At 42.2% G+C, this 27,923-nt stretch overlaps 1 protein-coding gene across 1 annotated transcript in view; it reads left to right on the top strand.

The window, feature by feature from the left end:
- Positions 1 to 25,786, top strand: part of CFAP58 (cilia and flagella associated protein 58) — a 153,175-nt gene extending 127,389 nt beyond the window's left edge. Inside the window, exons 16-18 of the mRNA XM_060241703.1 lie at positions 6,983 to 7,102; positions 19,308 to 19,441; positions 24,534 to 25,786. Of these exons, the coding sequence (XP_060097686.1) occupies positions 6,983 to 7,102; positions 19,308 to 19,441; positions 24,534 to 24,654 (375 nt within the window). The 3' untranslated portion in view covers positions 24,655 to 25,786. The remainder of the gene's footprint in view (positions 1 to 6,982; positions 7,103 to 19,307; positions 19,442 to 24,533) is intronic.
- The last annotated feature ends 2,137 nt before the right edge of the window (positions 25,787 to 27,923 follow it).

Genomic DNA, 27,923 nt, shown 5'->3' with positions numbered 1-27,923 from the left:
TTCAGCAGATGAAGCTAAGTCTAATCTTCTTTCTTGGATCCAAGAGCTGGTCAAAAAAGAGGTTCAAGCTGCCTCTGTGGCCACCCCAACCCCGTCACTTAAGAGGGCAGCCAAACAGAAACACAGAGAGGTAGATAAGGAAAAGGAAGGGGTTTCCTCCAGGCCTCCCAAGCGCAGTAGGTTAGAATTGCATTCAGCTCCCTCTGATCAAGAAGAAGAGGATTCTGACTTGTCTGAGGGCTCTTCGTCACCTGACTCAGGAGAACTCTCTGAGGAAGAGGAGGGGCCGGCCTCTACTCATTCCAAACTGTTTCCAGCAGACGTGTATCCACGCCTACTGCCAAAAGTGATTAGGACATTGCAGATACAGTATACTCCAAAATCCAAGGATGAGGAGGATGCTGAGTTTCCTGTTGCAATGGAGGATATTATACCCAAATCAGGTTCAAAACCACTACAGGTCCCGTCGCCCTCTGGGTTTTTCTCAATAATTAGATCTGAGTGGGAACATCCAGCCAAGCCTAAGACGGTGTCGTCAAACTTCTCTAGGTTTTTCTCCTTCATCCCAGAGGCGACCAAGAGGCTTAAGTTGCCAGTAGTTGATGACCCAGTCAACAGCTTGGCTTCTAATTCCATTCTACCGATGGATGCGGATGGGATGCCAAGGGATCCAACGGACAAGCGCATAGAGCAGGCCTTACGTCGCAATTTTGAAGCCTCCGCCAGTGCTCCAAAAGTGTCAGCTACCACGTCTCTCTTCTGTAGGGCTTCGTACATGTGGCTTTCCGACCTAGCTAAGAGAGAGGATCTGCCTAGGGATGTTAAGGACTCACTTAAGAAAATTACGCTAGCCACTGCCTTTGCATCAGATTCGACCCTCAAAGCAGTTCAACTCTCTGCTAGGGCTATGGCCTCTAGCGTTACAGCTAGGCGGAATACCTGGCTCCGTAATTGGGATGCTGATCCCTCAGCCAGAGCAAAAGTGGCTGCAGTTCCCTTTAAAGGGGCCTCACTCTTCGGGGAAGGTCTAGACAGATATCTCATAGAGGACAGAAATAAGAAAAAAGTCCTGCCCTCCAAGAGACGTGAGAACAGGACGAGGCAGAGGCCCCAGTCCTTTCATGGAAATAGGAGAGACTCAAGACAAACCTCCTTCAAACAATACAGGGCAAAGTGGCAACCAAAGGCCAGAGACGGCAGACCTTCCTTTGGAGGAAAACAAAGTCAACCAATTAAGGGACAGAAGAAGTCCACCTCAGCATGACTGGGCGGTCCCAATGGACCACGATTGGATAGGGGGACGGCTTCAAAGATTCTCCCACGTGTGGCATCAAACGGTTTCAGACAGATGGGTTTTGGACACAGTTACCAACAGTTACTCCCTAGAATTTTCTTCTCCTCCACGTCATCGGTTCCTGGAGGTACAGAGAGCTCAATCTCTCGAGAAACATCGTACACTACTAAGGGCCATCGATCATCTAGTTCAGATAGGAGCCATCGAATCGGTACCGGTGCTGGAGAAGTTTCAAGGTGTTTATTCCGTCTTCTTTGTAGTGCCCAAAAAGAACGGAGATGTTCGGGCGATTCTGGACCTGAAGTGGGTAAACAAGTCGGTCGTTACAAAGAAGTTTCAAATGGAGACTCTGAGATCCATACTGCTAGCTGTTCAAAAGGGAGACTTCATGGCCTCCATAGATCTGTCGGAGGCCTACCTTCATATTCCTATAGCCAAGGGGCACTGCAGGTTTCTTCGCTTCTCCTACGACGGGCGTCATTACCAGTACAGAGCTCTGCCTTTTGGCTTAAAGTCCTCGCCCAGAGTGTTCACAAAAGTATTAGTCACCCTCGTGGCAGTCCTCCGGCTACAGGGGGTTTTCCTGTTTCCGTATCTGGACGACATTCTGGTCAAGGCCCCGTCGGAGGAGCAGACGAAACTGGACCTAGAGTTGACCATAAGGACCCTCAGATTGCACGGATTCGTAATAAACGTTCAGAAGAGCTGGCTTCAGCCGTCCCAGTCTCTGACACACTTGGGGGTTCAGATCAATTCCAGTCTGGACAGGGTTTTTCTGACGCCAGAAAGACAGTCAAAGATCTCGCAGCTGATTTTGGAAGTCCAGCAACGGAAGCGGGTCAAGCTGATGTTACTGGCAAGGTTGTTGGGGATGTTGGTGTCGTGTCAGGACATAGTTCAGTGGGCACGGTTCCACACGAGGCCACTCCAGAAATTCCTGTTGCCCTTCCAGAAGCAAATAGGTTCCAAAAGTCCGATTTCACTGACATTACCACCTGGCCTGTTGAAGGATCTCGGATGGTGGCAGGTGCCCGACCGCTTTTCCTGGGGTCAGGAATTGCGGGAACCCAAGAGGGTGGTGTTGACCACAGATGCCAGCCTTTTTGGCTGGGGAGCACACACGACTGGAGCGGTGACACAGGGTCAGTGGACCGTCCAAGAGGCCAAGGAAAGCATAAATCTTCTGGAGTTGAGAGCCATACGTCTAGCCTTGCTTCAGTGGAGACAAAAGTTAACAGGAGCTCATGTCCTGGTCCAAACAGACAATATGACGGCAAAGGCCTATGTGAATCGTCAGGGAGGCACCAGATACAGGAAACTTCAGGACGAAGCTCAGGTCCTGTTCAGATGGGCAGAAGCCCATCTTCGATCCATCAGAGCCATCCATGTGGCAGGAAGGGACAATGTAGTAGCAGACTGGCTGAGTCGGCAATCCTTGGACCAGTCGGAATGGGCTCTTCATCGCGAGTCGTTTCAAGAGATCTGCCAAAGATTCGGGACCCCGGAAGTGGATCTCTTCGCCTCGGACGACAATCACCAGGTGCCGCAGTATTTTTCAAGAACAAGAAGCAGAGGGGCGGCGGCTGTCGACGCTCTGAACTCAGACTGGCCGAGAAAGCTGTTATACGCCTTTCCCCCGTTCCAGATCATCCAGAGATTTCTGCAGAGGGTTCGGGAGCAGAAAGCGGAGGTGATTGCAGTGGCCCCCTTTTGGCCCAGGAGAGCCTGGTTCCAGGACCTTCAAAGTCTGTCAGTACTGGAGCCGTGGCGAATTCTGTTGAGAGGGAATCTTCTAGTTCAAGGCAAACTGCATCATCCACGACCGTAAATGCTGCCGCTCACTGCCTGGAGATTGAGCGGCAACAGTTGATTAGTCTGGGTTATTCAGATAAGGTGGTAGACACCATGTTGTCCTCAAGGAAGAGCTCCACTAACAGGAGCTATAATGTTACCTGGCAGGTTTTTCGTATCTGGTGTGCGAATAAGGGGGAGGACCCGTTGCATGCCTCAGTTTCCGTTGTGCTATCCTTTCTGCAGGAGGGGCTAGAAAAAGGCCTTAGCACTAGTACACTGTGGAGGCAAGTGGCCGCCATAGCAGCGGTCAGAGGGTCTAGGAAGGGCAGGTCTATCTCCACACACCCGCATATCAGGAGGTTCCTGAAGGGGGTGTCCTTGGTTAATCCACCGCAGGTGCATAGGTTTCCTTCATGAAATCTGAACACGGTACTAAAAGCGCTTTGCGGCAAGCCTTTTGAACCCATGGCATCGTGTAGTCTCAAGTTGCTGACCTTTAAGGTGGCATTCTTAGTGGGCATCACCTCGGCACGCAGAGTGTCGGAGCTTCAGGCTCTATCGATTCATAAGGATCTCTGTGTTTTCCATCAGGACAAAGTTGTGCTTCGCACTGACCCTGCATTCATCCTGAAGGTGAACTCACGCTTTCATAGGGCGGAGGACATGGTGCTGCCTTCCTTTTGCCCCAATCCAGTCCATGAGACAGAGAAGCTGTGGCATTGTCTAGATGTCCGTAGAGCCCTTAGTTTCTATCTGGACAGGACCAAGGGGTTTCGTCAGTCCGACTCTTTGTTTCCTTTAGGGTTTCAAACAATGGTCGCAAGGTGTCAGCCTCCACCATTAGTAGGTGGATTAGGGGGTGCATCTGTGAGGCTTACAAGGCAAGAGGTTTGGAGCCCCCGACAGGGGTGACAGCTCATTCCCTCAGAGGAACAGCCACGTCAGCAGCCTATAGGGCTTTTCCTTCTTTGGAGGTAGTGTGTAAGGCAGCGACCTGGAAGTCAGTTCACTCCTTTACTAAGCACTATAAGATCGATAAGGCGGCCTCGGCCGAGGCTGCGTTCGGTAGGAAGGTGCTCCAACACGTGGTCTCAGGACACAGCTGAGGTGCCCGCCCAGGGACTCGGCTTTTTTATGTCCCACGAATGAGGACTGGCCCACTCCTGGGACCACTGGAGAACGGAAGATTCTGTTCACTTACCGTGAAGTCTTCCTTCTCTGTGGTCCCGGAGTGGTCCAGTCCTACCCACCCAGTTGTGTGAGGGGGTAGGGGCTTTGTCCGGAGACTTCGGAGTTGGAGGTGGACACTGTGTTGGTTACTGGGTCCCTCGCTAGAGCCCCTTGTGGAAGGGTTCAGGATAAGCTCTGGAGGGAGGGGACGGTTTTGTTTCCCCAGAGATGTTCTCTCCTATTGTTCTTGGAGTTGTTATTAGGGAGGTAGGATAGCTGGCAGAAGAACTGACTGTTGAGGATCCAGCACCTCCCCTTCGGGTCAAGTTTGTTAAGCCCTGCAATGGAAGAGGAGGAGCTGAGATCCCACGAATTAGGACTGGACCACTCCGGGACCACAGAGAAGGAAGACTTCACGGTAAGTGAATAGAATCTTCCGTTTCCAGCATCTGTCTGGCATCTTATTGTTCATCTCTGCCAATTTTTAGGAGTCATATACCACCTATACATCATTTTAAAACAGTTCTCTTTAATACTATGACATGTCGAGAGCTTCATAGAATTCTTCCACAAGTATTCCCAAGTTTCCATCTGTGTTTCTTTATTTACATTAATTGCCCATTTAATCATTTGAGATTTCACTACAGCCTCCATAGACCATTTCAAAAGTAATGTATATATTTTTGAAATTAATTTTTCATTATCTCCAAGCAGACCTTTTTCCATTTCTCTTTGTTCTTTTCTTATTCCTTCAGTTTTTATATCGTTATCCACCAAGCTCTTTATTTGTTGCATTTGGAACCAATCATATTTATTATTCAACTCTTTAGCAGTTTTCAATTCTATTTTGCCACTTTGTATTTTAATAATTGATTATATGACAACCACTTTTCACCTATCTCAGCTGTTATTTTTACTACTTCAGCTGGCACTATCCATAACGGTCTTCTCTCATCTCCATATTTCTTATATTTCATCCATGTATTTAGCAAATTATTTCTTATATAATGGTGAGAGAAAAAACCGTCCATCTTCTTTTTTCCATAATACAAATACGCGTGCCAGCCAAATTTATTTCCGTGACCTTCTGGCACTAAGAGTTTTTTGTTTAACAGTGTTATCCATTCTTTTATCCACACTAAACAAACTGCTTCCTGATATAATTTTAAATTCGGTAGTTGAAATCCACCTCTCTCTTTTGCATCTGTCAAAATTTTCATTTTAATCCTTGGTTTCTTCCCAGCCCACACAAATTCTGACATTTTCCTTCGTCATTTATCAAATTGTTTACTATCTTTCACAATGGGAATAGTTTGAAACAAATACATTATTCTTGGTAGAATATTCATTTTAATTGCAGCTATTCTACCCAGCAGTGACAAATTAGTTTATTCCATTTTAACATAGGAATAGCATTTCAGGAGGAAGGGAAATTGCACTTTGCAAACAAAAATCCATCAGTCCATGGAAATTGTAGGTGGGATCCAAGTCGGTGTGTTTGCACTTGTAATTTCTGTTCTTGAAAAAAATTATGAATAGCTCCTATGAGGTATAGGTATGATTATATACTGTTAAGTCTCTTGCTTGCTCTCATTGATTATTCTTGGTTTTCTTTGGGATGTTTTCAGTTTTTATTAGTTTTATGGTTGCAAACTGCCTTATGAGGCCAAATGCGAGAACATAAGGGTTTTTTTTTAAAAAAAATACAATAATATTTCCTTATAAAACTTTCTGCACATTAGGAATCTTAAGTTAAATTATTTTCTTTTAAAATTGTCACAACTTTTTATGAAAAGATGAGAAGTTTACTTCATTATCAACTTAATAGCATGATTAACATTTTCCATAAAAATAGTATAAAAAGATGTGGACAGCTATATTATTTGCATACAGTATGCAATAGTTGTATTACCCGTTACAATGTAAGGGAGTGAAAGTTGATCCATGAAGAAAGTGACTCATTTGAAATGTGGTGCTGGAGGAGAGTTTTACAGATACTGTACACTGTGCAAAGAGAGAAAATAAATGGGTTCTAGATCAAATCAAGCCTGAACTCTCTCTAGAAGCTAAAATGACTAAACTGAAGCTATTATACTTTGGTCACAATATGAGAAGACAAGAAACGCCGGAAAAGACAATAATGCTGGGAAAAGCTGAAGGCAGCAAGAACAGAGGAAGACCCAACATGAGATTGATTGACTCACTCAAGGAAGCCACAGTCCTCGGCTTGCAAGACCTGAGCAAGCCCCTTGACAATAGGACATTTGGATGTCATCATTTCATAGAGTTGCAGCAAGTCAGAAGTGAATTGATGGCACTTAACACACACATACACAGTAGACTGACTTATAAAAATAATTGTTACCATTATATATTTATATCCCACCTTTCCTCGATTATGGGAAAACCCACACATCGGTGTTTCAGGAACTTCTTCATCTGACCACACTTAGACCAGCCTAGCTTCAACAAGGTTGCTGTATCATTATATGTTTCCAACCTTTGCTTGTCTACTAATCTAAAAAAGAGAGAGAGATGAGATTTGAGGTTTGAAATGGAATTAAGCACCATAATTGTTTAGTTAGCTTATACATGTCTTCATTATCTGGCTTCCTATGTTCACTCCCTCCCTTGTATTTTTCCTTCCGTTCCTTATACCTCAAGATGGGAGCAAAACAGTTGTGACTTATAAATTGGTTTCATTCTACCTTTCTTGTTTCCTAGGAGAAAGAGAAGCTGTACGTAGAACTCAAACATATCTTAGCCCGGCAGCCTGGACCAGAAGCAGCAGAACAGCTGCAGCTATATCGGCACACACTACGGGAAAAAACTAAGCAACTGAAGGTATAAGATCTTCTCAAGAATTTATTATAAAAACAAATCTAAATGATACTGTTCTAAGACTTATGAGAGAATCACTGTACAGCAGAAAAGGAGATGTGTTCTGAATTTTTTTTGAAGGTGAGGTGTAGTGACAGGGCCAAATTAGATATAACAAGGGAATACGTTATATTTGTGTCTATCCATTCACTTCTAAAACATAAGATAGAAGTATTTTTAACACCGGTAGAGCATGCTGGCAAGGAGATTTAAATCTTGCCCATCTTATGTTAAAGTGCTCTGTTTTTAACACATTTCCTGTAACTTGGCTCACTTCAGTCCTAAGCTGGAAGAAGAATGCTGAAAGCATCAGAGCGTAGCAAGGTAAAGTGGACAGAGGCAGAATGTTTAGCTTCTCCCAGTTTGACATGTAAATGTGAATCTGTCTCTCATAGTTCTGTGCTGAGTTTACTGATAAGGACTATGGAAAGGATTACTTTTCCACCTAAAGAAGATTTACTGGGGATAAAAAAAGCCTGTCCAAAAGGGAGCTTGATTATATACTCTGTTGCTTCCACTTCCTTATTGGCCAATACCATCTGGTTCCCCAGTTCTTGTTTTCTGTTTGAAGCCTAGGGACTGGGCAAACAGTTACCTCGCTATAATGTTGTTAACGCATCCTTTTATGTGTGATTTATCCAACAATACTATAGTACAAGAAAGGAGACGAGATAAAAGCATAGCAAGGTAACATCTGGTGACAGAACAGGCTTCTTCAAGAAATGGGTGTAAATAATAATTCATTAAGTTTATACACACACACACACATATGAAAACCAATTTGTGGACATGAAACCAATTTGTAAGTCACAACTGTTCTGCTCCCATCTTGAGGAACAAACATGTGGACAAAGGGGATCCAATAGATGTTGTTTACCTTGACTTCCAGAAAGCTTTTGATAATGTTCCTCATCAAAGGCTCCTTAGTAAGCTCGAGAGTCATGGAGTAAAAGGACAGGTCCTCTTGTGGATCAAAAACTGGCTAATTAATAGGAAGCAGAGAGTGAGTATAAATGGACAGTCTTCACAGTGGAGGACGCAGGGCTCAGTACTGGGTCCCATGCTCTTTAACTTGTTCATTAATGATCTGGAGTTGGGAGTAAGCAGTTAAGTGGCCAAGTTTGCAGATTACTAAATTGTTCAGGGTGGTGAGAACCAGAAAGGATTGTGAGGCACTCCAAAGGAATCTGTTGAGGCTGGGTTGATATCCAGGAAGACATCCCTGTACTTATTCCCAAGCCATGCACCCCTGGAATGTGATATTGCAATGTAACCCTAGAATATTAATATGACACAGCAATGCCCATTTGAATTGGAATGGTCTTTCTTGCACATAAGGGAGACAAATCCAATTCCTTCTTGGCCCAAGGCAGGCTGGAATGTGGTTCTGGTTCACAAGCCAGACAAACATGATGGCCAGCTGAAAGGTTAAGAAGTGTCCATCTTTCTGCTCCTGGAAATGAAGAATTCCAGGCCCAGAGAGGGACAAATGTGAGCAGAGCTGTAAAAAAAAAATGCCATCACGCTTTTGGCAACCTTTTAAATCCTGTAATCAAAGCATAAAGAAATAAGAAATGACCCAGAGGCCCTGCAACACAAATAAATGGCTTGTATATATACGTTCTGGTATTCTTCAGGGCAAGACAGCAGAAACGCAAAGATTAAAGGTTAAGTGCTCATCTTGTTGTGAATGTGTGGTATAATTGCAAACTGATCTCACAATTTTGACTTTTAGCAAAGTTTCTGTTTTTCTTTAATTAACTGCTAAGGCCATCAAAGTCAACCAGTCTCCTGCATACCTGATGGATGCCTATCCATGTCTGACACTAAGGGAGAAATCTATCACTTTTTGGGAGCTTCAAAGGAGTCACTTTGGGAAAACAGGGCCATAAAATGTCATGTGGCCATTGTAATTAAAATTCCTATGTTGGGGTATGGATCTATGATACGAATGATCTCTGATTGGATATTCCACATATGACACTCTGATTTTCCATTGGTGTGACACTCTGCCCCCTCATTGGGTAATTGAATCGCTTGATGTGATATAATTTACTCTAGAAAACAGGCAACCCCACCTGTCAGGTTAGAGAGGAGCAACAGAAGAAAAGGAAAGCCATCCCTCCTACCCTCACCCCCCCTTCCTCTCAAGAGAAATCTCCCTCCAGAGGCCTTGCATTTCCTCTGACTGAGCCTACCCTGCAAGATCTAGGTATTGTATCACCTTCCCCCATCCTGCTTATTCAGCTAACCTCTTGTATTCTTCTTGTATGCTTGAAACTGTTTGATTGGGATGTAACTATTTGAACCCCTATTCCTATAATAAAATCCATTATTAACCAAAGGATTTTCAGTAGTCTATCTCTGTAGACATAGACAGAGATCCTGTTCACCTCACCTCTCGTAGGCCTACCATTTTGAGCTAAGAAATATTAATATTCCCCAATAAAAAGTTAGTTGAGGTGTAACAGGGTGACTGGGCATCAATGTGACAGATGAGGTTCAATGTGGCCAAGTGCAAAGTAATGCACATTGGGGCCAAGAATCCCAGCTACAAATACAAGTTGATGGGGTGTGAACTGGCAGAGACTGACCAAGAGAGAGATCTTGGGGTCGTGGTAGATAACTCACTGAAAATGTCAAGACAGTGTGCGATTGCATTAAAAAATGCCAACACCATGCTGGGAATTATTAGGAAGGGAATTGATAACAAATCTGCCAGTATCATAATGCCCCTGTATAAATCAATGGTGTGGTCTCATTTGGAATACTGTGTACAATTCTGGTCACTGCACCTCAAAAAGGATATTATAGCATTGGAAAAAGTCCAGAAAAGGGCAACTAGAATGATTAAAGGTTTGGAACACTTTCCCTATGAAGAAAGGTTAAAATGCTTGGGGCTCTTTAGCTTGGAGAAACGTCGACTGCAGGGTGACATGATAGAGGTTTACAAGATTATGCATGGGATGGAGAAAGTAGAGAAAAGTCCTTTTCTCCCTTTCTCACAATACAAGAACTCGTGGGCATTCGATTAAATTGCTGAGCAGTCAGGTTAAAACGGATAAAAGAAAGTACTTCTTCACCCAAATGGTGATTAACATGTAGAATTCACTGCCACAGGAGGTGGCGGCGGCTACAAGCATAGTCAGCTTTAAGACGGGATTGGATAAAAATATGGAGCAGAGGTCCATCAGTGGCTCTTAGCCACAGTATATATATACACATATACATATATTGGCCACTGTGTGACACAGAGTGTTGAACTGGATAAGGAACGGGAGGAAAAATACAAAGGAGGAAGTGAACATAGGAAGGCAGATAATGAAGACATGTTTAGCTAACTATACACACGCACACATACACACACACACACACACACACACACACACTATAGTACTATCTAGACCTTTTGTCTGATCTCATTACTTACTCCAAATACAGTACAGACGTTTCATAAGAAATCATCTTCCTCTTGGTAATGATACTACTACTAATAAATTAATTATTGTAAGACAGTGTATGTAGTATAGCCAAGAGATCCTAAGATTGACTGGCAGCCAGAAGTTCTAGTTCTTTTAGTGTTATGCACCACTAGGTAGCGAGCTAGACTTTTTTTTTTTAAGGCAAGAGATGCTTCAGAGGTGGTTTGCCATTGCCTGCCCATCCAAATACTGGCCAAGACTGACCTTGCTTAGCTTTTGAGATCTGATGAGATTGGGCTAGCCTGGACTATCCAGGTCAGGAGGTAATGGTACTAAACCACATGAACTGTACTTTTTGGTATATGTCTACGAATTCTTTTCACACATGCTTTCTTGAGAAAAGCTCGTGTGTAAATTTTCTAACTGGGTTGAGAGTCACATTTTGTGGTGTAATGTTTGTTTATAAAAATAAAGGAATGAAAATCTAATTAGAGCATTAATTTACAGCCCATTACTATAAATGTGCATCCCACTTGGGCTTTTGGAAACACTGCCAGAATTTTGTATGAGGTTTAATTTCCTTTCTAAATGAGCGAGATTTTCTAATGTGCCAGTCAAAACCGTTTTTCCTTCTGTCCTTAACAAGCAAGCAGAAACGGATTGAGAAAAACATTGCTAAATCCTTCATCTTTCCCTAATGCTACATCCATATATATTAGTCTCGCATCTTATTAGGGGGCTGACAAGAGTAATCTCTGTTAACCCCTTGTCACTTTAAAGCAGGATTTCCTTGGTGAGAAAAGCTTGTTTGTGCTTTTTGGAACTGCTTGAAGCATCATGCTGAACAGCAATTTGGCTTATGTGCAAGATGGTGCTGCTCTCCCCCCCCCCCCAATTGGCATGAAAATACAATATAGTACATGCTGCTTTTTATATTTGTTTTCTAAGGGCACTTACAAGAATAAAGTAGTATCCATTTGCCATCAATGGCAGCAAGAGATACAGAAGAAAGCTGACTGTCAGGGAGTTTGTGTAGACTTGCTATATTTGGCAGGCATTCAGAAGGTTTTTGGAACAAATTTTTAAGTTACAAAACTGATAGATTAATAAAGTAATGGCATGTGCTAAAGAGAACCAAAAAAAATTCTAAATGAACTCTATGAATTCTAAACTGGTCATGCCCAGTAGTGTCACAGTTTTGGGAGAAACTTTTTGCAGAAATGGCAAAGATTACACATTAAACCATTTGTGCTGCACCAGCCAGGGCAAGCCCTAGACTGTCTGGCACCCTAGGCAAGGCTAACTTCTGACACCTCCTCCTGCACTGATAATGTCACCAAGTCACTTGAGGGGTGCCCAGTTTGGTGCTCCCAGAAGGCTAGCATCCTAGGCAATTGCCTAGTTTGCCTAGTGGCAGGGCCAGCCCTAGCACCAGCTTTAGTTCTATTAATATGGGAGAAACAAAATTAAAAAGTGACATCTAAAGGATTAATTGTATTTATGTTAATGGCAGCCCGTAAGACAATAGCCAAAAGTTGAAAATCTGTAGAAGTATTAATGTTACAGTTCTGGTATACTGAAAAATTTGGTATGGCTGAAAAATTAATGAACCAAATCAGAACAATTAAAGATAAAGCCAAAACTTCAAACTTTGAAACATGGCATGATTTTATTTTATACATAACTCAGAAGAATACTCAAAGCACATTTAAGCCCTTCCTCAGATTATGGGATAAAATTAAGTAAGACTCTCTCGGCATTTTAACTATATTCGTTTAAAAGTTTAAAAAGGCTGAGCTCTCTATCAGTGCTCCAGTTTGCTTAACTAGGGTTTTTTTTGTGATGTTGTATGTTCATCGCAGTTTTTATTTTGGGGGGGGGGAGTGTGCTGCTTTTTTGTGCTTGTGTCTGTATATTGCCATTATGTCGTCTTTAAAACCAATAGAATTTAATTTCTAAAAAAGAAAAAGATTTCCCTGAACTTTCGCCGAATTTTTGAGATTAAAGACTAAAAGTAATAGAATTTCACAGAACAAGTGTAATGTGCCCACAACAGCTGTACCTTGGCCCTTATCACATTCATGAAAATAGTATGTGTGCAATAACTTTTCTAATTAATGAAGTCCTTTTACATATTTACTAGCAAAGCCAATAACAGCTTCAGGAGTGTGATTTAGATTAGGAAAATGGCACAATGAAGGGTAAACACCTTCTACCTTTTGCACAGTTGTTTTGATCAGAATCAAAGCCATCCCACTTTTAAGAAAAAATGGGAACACTGAGAGATCCACTCAAGAATTACCTATATTTCATGCAGTTTGTCCCTCAAATGCAAGGCCACTGGGTGAGGACTCTGGGAGAGATTAGGAGAACAGAATTCAGGGGCTTGCATCATGCTATATTAATAGATGCATTTATTTTTTTTCTAATGTAGTTTTGACTGTAGCCACTAGGGACTCATGGAAGGCAGGGCACAGTAAAGAGTTTGGCCTTTTTGCAAAGTTTACTCTGAGGGTGCATAGATAGCCCTTGCTTCTCTGATCCTGCTAAACTCATCACCTAATCCTTCATTGAATCAAGGCAAGACCAGCCAGGACAAGCTACAATAATTGCCAGCATTCATCCTCCTAAAAAGGTCATAAGCTACAATAATTGCCAGCATGCATCCTCCTAAAAAGGTCATAATCTCTATCAGAGTATGGTTCCTCTCTTCCTTTAGTTCTACCCAGCTCCTGCAAAGCCAGATCCTGCAAAAGGGCAGCACTGTTAGTGTACGGTAGTGAGTTTTATAGTGTTATTTTCTACTTTCCTCTAACTCTTTTCTACACTTTTTCGCCTTAGTAGATGACCTCCAGCGGCAACTGGATCGAGGCGGTGTGGCGGTGCTGATGTTACTAGATCTGTCGGCTGCATTCGATACAGTCGACCATCAGCTGCTGATTCATCGCCTCGCTGACATAGGGGTTAGGGGGTTAGCCCTACAATGGCTTTCCTCCTTCCTCATGGGTCGGGGACAAAGGGTGGCGATTGGGGGTGAGCGATCCCAGAGGCGCACACTAGACTGTGGGGTGCCTCAGGGAGCAGTTCTCTCCCCGATGTTATTTAACATCTATATGCACCCCCTTGCCCAGGTTGCTCGGAGGTTTGGGCTGGGTTGCCATCAATATGCAGATGACACCCAGCTCTATCTGCTAATGGACGGCCGACCCGCCTCCGCCCCGGGGAACCTGGACCAGGCTTTACAGGCTGTTGCAACGTGGCTTAGGCTGAGTGGGCTGAAGTTGAACCCGGCGAAGACAGAGGTTCTCTGTGTGGGTCGTGGCGCTCTGGGGAAGGAAATATCTCTCCTGGCCTTTGACGGTGCCCCGCTGAAGGTGGCACAATGGATAAAGAGCTTGGGTGTTTTACTGGAGCCTTCATTATCAATGGAGGCCCAGATAACAGCCACTGCCAAGTCAGCATTTTTCCATCTGAGGCGGGCGAAGCAGTTGGCTCCTTTCCTAGAGCGTCGGGACCTAGCAACGGTGATCCATGCGACGGTCACCTCAAGACTTGACTACTGTAATGCCCTCTACATGGGGCTGCCTCTGTGCCGGACCCGGAGGCTGCAGCTAGTGCAGAATGCGGCGGCCAGGCTGTTGTTAGGTCTCCCAAGATGGGAGCATATACAGCCGGGGCTACGCGAACTGCACTGGCTGCCGATTGTACACCGGGTCCAGTACAAAGTGCTGGTCATTACCTTTAAAGCCCTATATGGCCGAGGACCGACCTACCTGAGGGACCATCTTTCCCTGTACGAGCCCCAGAGAGCACTGAGGTCAGTAGGGAAAAACAGATTGACTATCCCCGGGCCAAAAGAAGTTAAACTTCAGAATACCCGAGCACGGGCCTTTTCTACCGCGGCCCCATACCTTTGGAATCAGCTCCCAGAGGAGGTACGGGCCCTGCGGAGCCTTGATCAGTTCCGCAGGGCCTGTAAGACCACCCTCTTCAAACGGGCATTTGGGAACTGCTGAAGTATAAATGTGTAACAAAGGAAAACGCCAAAATGGTCCAGCTTAGGGATCTTGCTATTATTATCTCAACTGACAGGGATAGCGTCAAACAATAATGTTACTGTCAGATTTAGTAATGTTTAACTAAGTATTGATTGTTTTTAAAATGTTAATCTTAATGTTTTATTTATTGTATTGTTTATTTATGGATACTGTTAGCCTCCCTGAGCCTGCTTCGGCGGGGGAGGGCGGGATACAAATAAAATTTTACTTACACTTTTCTCCTCCTTCGCTTTGCTCTGTTCCTTTCATTATTTGCCATTTTGTCTATCCCCATTTATAAATGAGGGACAGAAGTTAGAATTTATTTATTTGTATCCCACGTTTCTCCCCAAGGGAACCCAAAATGGTTTATAACCTTCTCTCCTCCATTGTATCTTCACAACAACCTTGTGAAGTAAGTTAGGCTGATGGGCAAGCTTCCATGGCAGAGTGGAAATTCAACCCATGTTTCCCAGATCTTAGTCCAACACTTTAACCACTATGCAAGCTTAGTTTTTATAGCAAATAGCATGGGGGTTGTCTGGAGATAACCTCAGCAGGATATAAAATAAATAAATACAATTATTCCAATCCCTTTCATTTTGGAGCCTGGAATTCCCATGCGCATCCTGAAGCTGGTGGTCAATTTTGTGTTTCCTAGTTTTATTTTCTGATGAATTATGCTTGCTACAAATGGACAGACAGATGAACATGTGGAGCCTTTTATTATCATAGATATGTGGCAACAGCCAGCCAAGTGATTTGGTTTGTTATAATATTTGGTTTGGATCAGGGTCATATGGGAAGTCCAGATGGTGGCTCTGGGCAGCCTGCTCAAATGTCAGTAGATTTCAGTCTTCCTATACATAGTTTTTGGTTAGTTTAGTGCAGGGATCCCCAGCCTTTTTCAGCCTTTGGAATTCAGACACAAAGTGGTGGCCACAACCACAGAACGGAGGCTTTGGTAGGGGGATCCAATCACACCATGTCAGGGAGTGAGGTGATGCCTCAGTATTTCAGGCAGACGCTGTTTATCAAGATTAACATATTGCTTTAAATATTGTCTTGCATACACACAAAATTAGTTTACATACTGGGCTAGCTAAGAAACTTTTCATCTGGCAGTATCTGTCTTCTGGTTTCCACAGAAATTATATCATACCAACAGTGATTTTTTTTAAAAAAAAATTCTCCTGCCAGTTGCTGGAGTTTGAGCAGGCAAGACTCATTAGAGCTACACGATAACCCTGCGTCTACCACATTTATGCAAAAGGAAAAAGTGCTTCTTCTTCTGGCTGTCCCTTTATGTGAGCCCAGCCCTTTTTAATCTGCACTACTAATTGTAGCAGTAACAGTTAGTGCTGATGGGCTGGTGTGAGCTCCTTGATGTGTACAGTAAAAGTGATTTTGTCTAGATTTTGGTAAATTTTGTCTAGATTTTGAAAAGTGAACAAATTTTGGTCCAGAGGAGCTATCTGTGTTAGTCTGTAGCTGCAAAATAGTAGAGTCCAGCAGCACCTTTAAGACTAACACATTTTATTGTAGCATAAGCTTTCAAGAAACACAGCTCTCTTTGTCAGATGCATGGAGGGTATGTAGAAACTGGCCAGAGATATATAGGTGGTAAAGGGAGGGGGGAATGGATACAGGAAGTTAGTGCCATGTAAATGGAAAGCAGTTGCATAAGAAAAGGTAGAGTGCGCAATTCAGACTGGGTGTGACCACTTCCATCTATTGATGCAATACCTGAAAGGGAAAGGTAGTTACTTCTGGTTATGAAATAACCGTCCAAAGTCCCTATTCAGTCCATGTCTGACTGAATCAAATTTACATATGAATTCTAATTCATCAGCTTCTGTTTGGATTTTGTTTTTAATTTTTTTTTTGTTGAACTATGGTGACCTTTAAGTCCGTGACAGAATTTCCTGGTAGATTGAAGTGTTCTCCTATTTCTGGATATTGCCGTTTTTTATGTCAGATTTGTGTCCATTTATTCTTTTGCGTAGAGGTTGGTTGGTTTGTCCTATGTACAGAGCAAAGGGGCGTTGTTGGCACATGAGAGCCACAACTCTACCCACATATCTACCCAGAAAATACTATTACAAGACTCAATGGCATCAACTACACAATCTCTGGCTCTTACAGCTGCTCATCCTCCAATATGATATATGCCAGGGGTGTCAAACATATGGCCAGCGGGCCTGATCTGCCCCCCAGAGGGCTCCAATCAGGCGTGCTAGCAACTTACCATCATCTGCTTCCTTCTCCCTTGTCTGCTTTCTTTGGTCGCCATGTTGTGTTTCTCCCCTGCAGTAAGCCAGCCAGTAAAGCAGCCTCTCCTCGTTCTTCCCCTCTTCCCCCTCCTTTTTCACAAAGGGAGGAGGAGAGAGGAGGAGCCTAAGTCAATGAAGCAGCTTGGCTCTATAGCTCTTCTGTGTTAAGTTTGCCAGGCTCAGTCAATCACACTGCAGAGCTACTGAGCCAAGCCTCTCTTCCCTCTAGTGGCAGAAGCTCCTCCCTCTTCTTATCCTCTGGGGAAGGAAGGAAAGAGCCAGAGCTTCCTTTGCCCAGTCCCTGCCATCGGGAGAGATACAAAGAAAGCACTTTTGAAAGTATGAGCTTTTTTGCCTTGCTACAGAAAGAGAGAGAGAGAGAGTCTTTTATTGGGCTTGTTATGAATGTAACTGGGTCCTCCTCCTGTTTTGTACTATATTCATGTCTTCCAGTCTTTCTCAATAGAAAAGCAGGTGAACTATATAGAAGAGCAATAACAACAAGTCAGGATAGGCTGAGATTGTGTATCCATCCAGGCTTACTCAGCAAATTTCCTTTAATTTTTCTTTCACATTTTCCTTTGATTGGGGAACTTGATTGAACTTAAGACTTCCCAGATAGTAGGCTAATACTGACCACTGTACATGGCTGTCAGGCACCATGTTGGGGGGCTCTTGGTTTAGTGCTTTGTATTAACTTAGCGATTTGTGGAAGTTATAACAATATCTGGGCAAGTGGATTTGTCACTTTAATGTGCAAGCAGAAATATAAAATACCAGGAAGGATTTAGTGTTATTTAAGGTTTTGTGATTTATACTGGAACCATTCAGTTATTTATATTGTTCTTCTTACAGGAGGAAAATATGTTAGTTAGAAAATCAGTTTCCATTAATGACACTTGATTTAAGACATGGTCAAGCTCATGTTTATTATGTGCCATGCATGTTTTTTTGGACGTAACTCCCACTGAATTCAGTGGAACTTACTATCAAGTAAAGGTTAGCATATGTTGGAAGCCACAGATTGTTTTCTTTGCAATCATGTTTTCAGATAAATTTAGTAATAAAGTTTTGTTTCTTTTGTTAGAAAAACTCATAATTTATAAAGCACTTTTTTCAAACATTTAGAAAGGTTGTCTAAAATTGATTATATATTGTTTAAAATTGTTTATGTATTGAAAGACACTAACAGCAGAAATCTTGTTAATATTTCTGAATGTCTAGATCTTTGATGGCTATTGGGGCACAGGGTAGTTCTTCCACTGGTGCAACACCACTGAGAATGGCACATATTGGTGAAGAAGGGGGGTGATTTTTGCTCTTCTCATTAGAAGAGCAAAACCCTCACATCTCTCTCCCAATGGCATTTGTGACAGTCTCCATCAAATTGTTCGTAGTCTGGATCTTCCCTAACCCGTCGCTATTATACCCCGCAGCTTTTTTACAACAAATTTCCTGATCAGACATCCCTCCATCCTTCATTTCTAAGCATCGTTGGTCCCGTCGCTGGTTGATCAGAGGTCTCAACCGGACCTCATTTTTTGAGATGGCATTCCACACTTGTGCAAGCACAGTACGTGGGATATTGTGCTTGGCTTTTTTTAAAAAAAGATGCCAGAAAAGGTGGGCGATCTGCCCCCCCATTTAAACACCCAGAAAGGAAGGGGAAGCCCAGGAGTTCTCTTTGCTATCTCTCCGCCTGGCAGGGAGACAGCAAAGGTGGGTGATCTTCCTCCCCTTCCATTTAAACACCCCACCGTGATGTTTAAATGGGGGGGGAGCACGGCAACTCTCTTTGCTGTCTCTCCGCCTGGCGGGGAGACAGCAAAGGTGGGTCATCTTCCTCTCCTGGCAGGGAGACAGCAAAGGTGAGCGACCTGCCTCCCCCCCCCCCATTTAGGAAAGGTTCCCTGTGCAAGCACCAGTCATTTTTGACTCTGGGGTGACGCTGCTTTCACAAAGTTTTCATGGCAGACCTTTTACGGGGTGGTTTGCCACTGCCTTCCCCAGTCATCTATACTTCCCACCCCCAGCAAGCTGGGTACATATTTTGCCGACCTCGGAAGGTTGGAAGGCTGAGTCAACAATTGCTGGTGCAATGATATCATTTGGAGTGGGCTCTCGCAGGGAAGCGGATGTGCGCTTGCGACGAGTCGGCTACAATGGAGCTTTCAAACATAGAAAGTACACACAGGAGTCGTCGGAAGCATTCTTATTCCGGATTTAATGTACTATCAAAAAAGTCCGTGTCTCAGTCGTGGCAGTTCAGGACACGAACGAGCGGCTGACCATTGCCAGATACTTATGTTTGAACAACCGCATAAAATCCAACATGCATCTGACTTTCATCCATGCCCATCTCATCAGTTTATGTGCGTCTGACCTCGGCCAGAGAGAACAAATTACCCATGTCATGAATTTGTTGTATTTTTTTAAGGTTTTATCTTCTGAGCTGAATATGTATGAATCACAGAGTCAAGAATACAAATACGAAATTGAAAGGCTTGCCAATGAGCTTCTGAATGTCAAGAAGAAATATCTTACTCAAAAACGGAAAGAACATGAAAACAAGTAAGAGATACTGCTAGTGCTGCTAGTAACGATAATCCTGTTTGATAACAATATTATTGTCTGGCTGATCTCCATTTCTGAGATGATGCTTGTTCCGAGAATGAGGCAGATGAAACTGGCCATTCTCTCCCTTGGCCCCTGTGTTAAGTGTCATCAAGTTGCTTCTAATTTAAGGTGACTGTATGAATTAATGACCTCCAAAATGTCCTATCATTAACGGCTATTCTCAGGTCTTGCAGACTGAGGGCTGTTGATGAAGTTAGTCCTTCCCATGTTGAGCATCACTCTTTTCATGCTGCCTTCAACTTTTCCTAGCATTATTGTCTTTTCCAGTGATGGGCATTCCATAAGCACAAGTATAAACCTCCTGTAAGTGGAGTTGCTTTAAACACTTCATGACTTGAACATAAAACATCATATATCCTAAGCTGTTTTTCTTAGGGTGTGCCTGCAAAGATATTTCTGTCTGCAGCTGAACAATTCTGTGTAAATCCAGGACTGAGCAATTCTGTGTAAATCCAGGACTGTCAGAGAAGTATAATTATAATGTTAGGGTGTGAGAAACTTGCATTGCTGTTCTTGGTGCTGCATCTAGTTTAACACTGTCTTCATAGGTTGGATGAAAAGAGGGAAGGGAACTAGAGTTGACTGTGCATAGGAAGAAAACCAGATGCACTGAAAAAGTTGTATTGCATCTGCAAAAACTTCATGCAGATGTATATTTTTTTAATGAGCTGCTTAATTAATTAACTTTATTTATATGAGTCCCTTCTCCCAATGGGGACCCATAGTGTCTTACATTGTTTTCCTGTCCTCCATTTTATTCTCATGACTACTCTGTGAGATAGGTTAGGCAGAAAGTATGTGATTGACTCAAAGTCACCCAGCAAGTTTCCATGGCAGAGTGGGAATTTGAACTTGTGTTTGACACCCTAACCACTACCCCACCCTGGTTAAAAAGGATCTTTAATGAGTAGGAGTTCTTTGCCTAGTGATCAAATCACCTGGAATCACGCAGATATCATAAGAGAAGATATGCTCAGCAAGCTAGGAGAGAATTGCTGAGCCTCCATCATCATGTATTTTCCCCTGTCTACCTATATCTGCCAGACTTTTCCCATCTCTTATAAAACTTTTTTAAAAAATTAATCATTCCTTATTTCTTCTCTGCTCCAATAATCTATTCTTAGATTGGATTAGGTTGTTTTAAGATTGGCAGGGCTACTTCCAAGCTTGTGCTCATGGTATGCGGTCACATCCTTGTTCTTACCCTGATTAGTTGAAATGGTTTCTTTGTTATCAAGAGATTGTGGAAATGTGTTTCCTCCCTTTTCATGCCAGTGGAGATAGAACAAGATGGGTAGCTGTATTAGTCTGTCTGGAGCAGTAGAAAAGAACAATAGCTTAGTAGCCCTTTAAGAACTAACAGAATTTGTGGCAGGATATGAACTTTCCTGAGTCACTGCTCACTATTGGACTTTTGCTCTTTTGTACATGCCACTGGAAAAGACAACTAATAAATTCCTCAGACTGAGCCTATTGCTTTGAATATCTTTGCAGTGTATACTGTCAGCTTTTCCCCACTTTACCTATCTGTACAGAATGTTTCTTGTTTCTGGATATTTTCAAGATCACAGGCACTCATTGAAACATATTGAGAATTACCCTTAGCCTAAAGCAGTGGTTTTCAAATTGGGTCACAACAACTGACTCATAGGTGGGCTGCAGCAACATGTGGTGTGTAGTCCACAGTCCCAACAAGTGAGCCAGGCCCCCCACGCTACTTGCATTGAAATCAGCCAGAATTCTGAGTCCCAAGAGAGGGGGCAGCATTTTCTTGTACAGGCCAAGGCACTGCACTATTGTTTGCCAAGCACACACTGACTGAAATCCTTTGACAGCTACTGCATCTCTGTTTTGTTTGTGCAAGTCAGTCAACAGCTTTGCACCTTTATGTTCGTGTGGGTCTCCCAAATGCTTCTGCACTGATTTTTAAGCAAGCTTCCAATTGCTTTGGCCCTGATTTTTAGGCAGGCTTCCAAACTCTTTGATGCGAGTTACTGACAATATATAGTCTTTTTTTTCCTTTTAAATGAAATGTAAAAGTTTAAAATGAGTACCCAGCTTGCTGGGGGTAAAGTGTAGATGACTGGGGAAGGCAATGGCAAATGACCCCGTAAAAAGTCTGCCATGAAAACGTGATGTCAGACTGGTGCTTGCACAGGGGGAATTACCTTTACCTTTTTATTTATATCTTACCTGTTTTTAACCAATGCTTGCAATAACAGTCATTTCCAGGGAACTAATGGTATAGGGGCCCTGACCTGGATAGCCCAGACTAGCCATCTCATCAGATCTTGGAAGCTAAGCAGGATCAGCTCTGGTTAGTATTTGGATAGGAGACCACCAAAGAAGTCCAGGCAAATGATGGCAAACTGCCTCTGAATGTCTCTTGCCTTGAAACCCTATAGGGTCTCCTCATGTCAGCTGAGACTTGGGAGCACTTTCAACCACCAAGGAGATAATGAAGGAAACTCTGGGCTTTTCTGGGTTAAAGATTCCCATTACCAGAGTGGTGGCAGTAGTTTTTGTACTTGACTTATTCTGGAGTTAACAGGTATGGTAGGCTGGATTAACAGGTATGGTAGGCTGGTGAATGAGTGCAAGTATGCTATCATCCCAGGAACAGCTCCTCTGCCTACACCACCTGCAACCAGCTTCTGTTTCATAAAGCAGTTAGTGTCCAAGAGCAGCAACAGCTAGACTGATGCTTGCAGAGAGATATGCAGAAATGGAGGCAAGGTGGCAGGCCACTAAGTTCCTAGTGAGCTACATGCCTGCTACATTCTGTGGCTTTGACAGTGGGCTGTCTTTATTATATTTAGAAATACGTATAGTAGTATTGCATTTCTTGTTCTTTATATTGTGAAGGGAGGAAATAGCAAAGGGTTGCTTTACAAGTGGGTCCTAGATGGTGAAGTTTAGATACATTGGTCCTGTTGAGCAGAAGGCTGAATTCCATTTGTAGCCTTGAGGGTAACTTATTTTCTCCTTCCTTATATTACCATAATATTCTGACGAAACAGTTCTTTGTCTTTGCCACTTGGAAGCCTGCTAGATTTTTTTTTGACTAGATTTTTGCAATCATGCCTTTTCCTTCTATATGGATTAGATGTATACTGTACAATTCATGACAATGAATCAAATATTACCTCCCTGACTTCCTACTGTCCCAGAACCCTATTTAGAAATCAGTTTCCTTATTTCTCTTAATCATATTTTAAGACTGTGAACAGTTCTGATGACAGAATTAGCAAAACAGTCAGTGATCAAATATGACCTTTGCCCTTCAGCAAATGGCATAATGCTGCCTTGATGTTTGGAATTAGCAACAGTTGTTCATGGCTAATGGCTTTCCTGGAGCTTTATGATCAATATACAATGCCACTACAATGTCTAGCAATCCATTTCCAGCAGCTAAGTGTCCTTTTGAAAACAGCTATAATCTTTAGAATTTGAACTCTGGGTTTTGCTTTCCATTTCAGCATTAGAAGGGAAACAGTCTTTGTTGCAGTATTTTCAACTCTAGAAAGTACCATTATATTTTAAAGGGCAACAGATTATAAGGAATAAGGAACCAATCTTTATAGAAATGTATGTGCTATTCACATACAATACATGGTTTCTGTTATTTCTCAGTTTTATGCAGGGTCTTTCTTGATGTTTATAAGCACAGAATTTTTGACGTAAATTCATCCTGTTTAACTTTCTCTCTTTTTCTGACTTTCATCGAGGTGGGGTGCATATTTGTAGGTAAACAGCATATTCATAATATAATTCAGTTTTTGTTGCAACATGAACAAATTTGTGACATAAATCTGTGACATAAAAATTCAGTTTTGAATGACATTGAGCAAGTTTTTCTTGCTGCTCCTGCAGAGGGGATTGTCATGGGGTCATCCTTTTTCTCTTGCCTTCCTTGGATACAGTCATAGATCACAGTGTGCTATAAAAAAGATCAGTACACACATCTCTTATAGTGGTACTGCCCTTCCTCTCTTTCCCCATCACCTGGCCTTGAAGTTATTGTTTCCCAGAGCAGGATTATTATGTGTGGTTTTTTTTTGTAAAATAGAGTTTATTGGGCAAAAGATAACATCAACTCCAGGGAAACTATTTAATTATTTGAACAGTAGATAGCTACAGGAATGTTTGTGGCTTTGATCTGCTTTACACAAAGTCTTAAAACATGTTTTCAAAATCCTGTCTTAAAAGAGACATCACTGTACTTACAGAAAGTTACATTTTACAAAGGCCTGATTACTCTATTGGAATGTTTTTTACATTAGTGTAGCGTCTTGATGCACCTCAGTTCATAAAAAACATCCCCCTTGCATTGCTCTACCAGGGACTCCTCTCTTGTTTCATCAAATACCGTAGCTGAGTGAATAGTGAAACTGTCCTCTGTTCTTCCTGTGGCCACTCAGTTCCAGCTGTGATTGTTCATCCTGCAGTGCATGTTCGAGAGGCTGTGGCTGTTGGTTCAAAGTCATATAGGCAGTGTCGCTTTTGTGAAAAAAAGAACAAACTGGATAATTATCACTAGAAGTCTGTTAAATGTGGGAAATGGCTGACACGATTTATTCATTAAAATTCAACAAAGGAAAAATATCTCCCCTTTTTGCCTTTGATGATGTCAGCCTTTCATATGAAAACAAATTATCGTTTGGTGCAGCAGAACTAAGATTAGAAATTCCGAGTGACTAACCTAACACTTATTCTGCTTTTAATGAGAAACTGTGGCCATTTTGAGAGGGTAGCATTAGGGGAGCTCATTTAGTGTTAACTTTTAATAATTCTGCATACCATCAGCAGTCATTTAATTAGATCCAAACAGATATGTAATTGTGGCTGTTTAATGTAAAAGACTTTAATCAACTTATTTTTTAAAAAATGATCCCTTGATAGAAGAGTTGGAGCTATGAAAACTTTAGGAACTTTTGGAAATAATATAAAAATTATACAGTGTAAAAATATGTAATATTCCTTTCCTTATCTCCCCCCCCCCCCCCCCCGCACCCGGCTTCCAAAGGGAAAAGGAGAGAGCCTTCAGTAACTTAGAACGTGACTTCTCCGGACAGAAGACCAGAGTTCCACGTTTCACTGGAGGTGGTTTCCCACTAAGCAACCCACCTCCCAAAATTGTGGCCTGAACAATTGTACAATCACACTTCATCTTCTGCCTTAGCATCTCCATCTGAACTGAAGTAACATTTTTGGATATATGTGATAGTACTATTGCTTTGAGGGGGGGATTTACAGCAAAAACATTGACTTGAGATCACTGTGGTTTTTTAAATCAGAGGCTGGAGTAGGCAAATGCTGTTCTTTATACTGTCTTAGTCAAATGCTGCCCTATGGATATCAGTGAAACTACACAACATGAGAGAGGTGCTCATTTTGAAGAAAACGTTTTATTTCTGAGCATCTTTATTGAAGGTAAGATGTGTTGAAATCAGTGTGGCTTACTTCCAAGTAAATACTTTGAGGACTTTGTGTTAAACGTGTAATCAAGCAGTTTCTAAAAATGCATAGCTGCATTGCCTCAAACTACTTCTTCCTAAATATACCTCTTAAAACCTTGTGAGAAAAAAAAGGACATCACCAGCATAGCCATCTTAAGAAAAATAAAGCGCTGAGAATTGGTCTACATTAATTTGTGGAGCTCTAAGCTCCTGTGTATTATGCAGTTGCAGGAGACATTAGGAAGATCAGAAAAGTGTGTGGCAGTGCTAAGCCTGCACAAATCCCATGCTGGGGAATGTTGTTCTTTTTTACAATGAGCAGGTATCAAGTATGGTGGTAACTACTGAACAGTACCCAGAGCTTCTTTGTTGGGAATATGCCTTGCTTTCATTTAATTTGTTTCTTGTATTCCAAATGTGGATGCTAAATGTAATCAAGCTTAAAGGAAGACAGATCTGCAGCATTTAAAATGGTTCATATATGGCGCCTCCCCACCATGATAACTTTTTCAAACCTAAGAGACCTAATTATTTTATTTTTTAATCAAATTTATATCCTGCCCTCCCCTGGATATTATTAGTCATTAGCACAATATGAGCTCCTGCAAGAGGGGGTGGGTGGGAGTACTCAAGCTGCACAGAATAAAATGTTTTGAAAGTGGCTCTGGTGTGAAATGTTTACTGTCTGCCTCAGGAGTGAAAAACTAGTCCAAAGAGAGATCCTGATGAATATTTTATATTTTAAAAATTCTTTGCAAAGATACTGATCTTTGCTTTGGTGGAATAAATAATTAAAAATTAAAGCTGGTATTGAAAACTATCAATGTAAGTGTTTAATTTTAAAAGGAGCCCCATGGTACAGAGTGGTAAACTGCAGTACTGCAGTCCAAGCTCTGCTCATGACCTGAGTTCAATCCCGGGGGAAGCTGAGTTCAGATAGCCAGCTCAAGATTGACTCAGCCTTCCATCCTTCCGAGGTCGGTAAAATGAGTACCCAGCTTGCTGGGGGCAAAGTGTAGATGACTGGGGAAGGCAATGGCAAACCACCCTGTAAAAAGTCTGCCAAGAAAATGTCATGATGTGACATACCATGGGTCGATAACAACTCGGTGCTTGCACAGGCGACTACTTTACCTTTTTTAAAATTCTAAAAATCAAGTAAAACTGATGGGGGGACTCCAGTTTGCTGTTACATCAGGGATCAGGATACTGAGCTATTAGATGTAGTGTTTTCTTTAGCTTCCCAAACAGCTATCAGTCTTATTAGATCTTCTGTATCATGTGCCTTGTCTCCTGAAGGAAGACGTTCTTTTTTCATGACATTTCCTTATAACCATAACAGTCTGTTCACTGTAAACTAATGATGGACATAATAATGACTAGATGAGACAAAGTATTAATGGGAAGTAGCTAATACGATAGACTTCAGGGGGAAATTGAACTGAATCTACAGAGCAATTTCAGAATCTGCTATTGGGCACTGCTGATTTTTAGACATGGCCCAATCTGCCACATTTAGTCATGTCACTGAAGCTTCTGGGCTTGAGACGTCCCTTTTATAGTTATAAATAGAATCCCTATGGGATAAAAGTGGGCCAACCTCCCCTTGTTACCAGTTATAGAACTGAGACAAAAGGAGCTTAAGGGACTACATAGAAGTGGCAGCCAGTGGAATAATTTGAATCTTTGAATGAGACAGAAAGCTGGACTTTTCCATGTACAATGATTTCTCCCCAACCACACTTCTTATGGCAAGTTTTGCTTCCTTTCTTACACCAAGCTGGAAGAAATGTGGTTGGAAGTGCAGTTGCTGGGAATGACTCAGCACCTACTGCATCTCAACTTCAAACTCACTCCACGCGCTTTATGTATGGCAGACTTACATGGGTCACATCTAGTTAGCCCTTAGGGAACTGAACTGATGGTTTTGCCTATCTATTCTATTTATATATTTTTCCAGATGGCTCTTAGAATGTAAAACAAACCTAATATAAAGAAACTACAATAGAGACTGCAATTTTTAAATACTCCTTTGATGCTGCACGTGTATACACAAGCTACAGTATACACAAGCTACAGAAACTTCTATGTGTGATGCTCAGGTTAATGCTGGAAAAAGTACACTGAGTGCTTTCACTGTTTTCTTACACATGCCCAAAGGTCAATGCAAATGTTTTATCAAGCTATGTATCATTTGCGGCTTTTATGCTATTGATTGGTCTCCCCCCACCCCGAGAGTTCAGTGTTATATTGCAGAATTATCAGGACAGATAATTCTGGTACTAGAGTTTTTATGAAAAAAGAGACTGCAGTGGACTTCCAGATGTCATCAGCTTCCTCTACTTGTTTGGATTACTATAGAAAAAAAGAGAAATGAAAAGTACCTGTTTTCGCTCCTTTTTTAAAGCTCTCATCAAATTTTACCTGACTGTGGAAAAACTTCACAAGAAATTTCAGCTGAGTCTTATTAAAATGAGTAGGACTTGAGAGCAAAAAACACATCCATGTGACAGGCCTGAACAGCATTGTTATTCTGTAGGTCACTTTTAGAAGATATACAGATGGCTGCAGCAAACAAGTGGGAAGTGATCCAGGGAAGACTAGGTCCCTCCTCCTCCCCCCATTACAAGCTTTTAGGCAACTAAGAGAAGGCATAACAATAAATCAACCCTATATTTAATACAAAGTATGTCATGCATGCATGGGGTGATGTGGTGTAAGGGTGTCACAAGGCTGTTGCAATTAATGCCCGAAGAAGAAAAAGGTATTGGTTGAGATGTGATGTCACTGCCATGTGCTCACTTCTCTGGTAGAATAATTAAGGATATCACTGTTCAGTAACTGCAGCTCCACTTCCCTGCTTTTCACTTTTTTCATGAGAACATTTCAGAGGGTAGCTGTGTTGTTCTGCAGTACGACAGTTAGATTTGAGTCCAGTAGCACTTTAGAAACCAACA

This window comes from Heteronotia binoei, chromosome 6, assembly GCF_032191835.1.
Source record: "Heteronotia binoei isolate CCM8104 ecotype False Entrance Well chromosome 6, APGP_CSIRO_Hbin_v1, whole genome shotgun sequence".
In the NCBI taxonomy this organism is placed as follows: domain Eukaryota; kingdom Metazoa; phylum Chordata; class Lepidosauria; order Squamata; family Gekkonidae; genus Heteronotia; species Heteronotia binoei.
The sequence above is the reverse complement of the archived record's forward strand: the minus strand, read 5'-3'. Positions and strand labels throughout refer to the sequence as shown.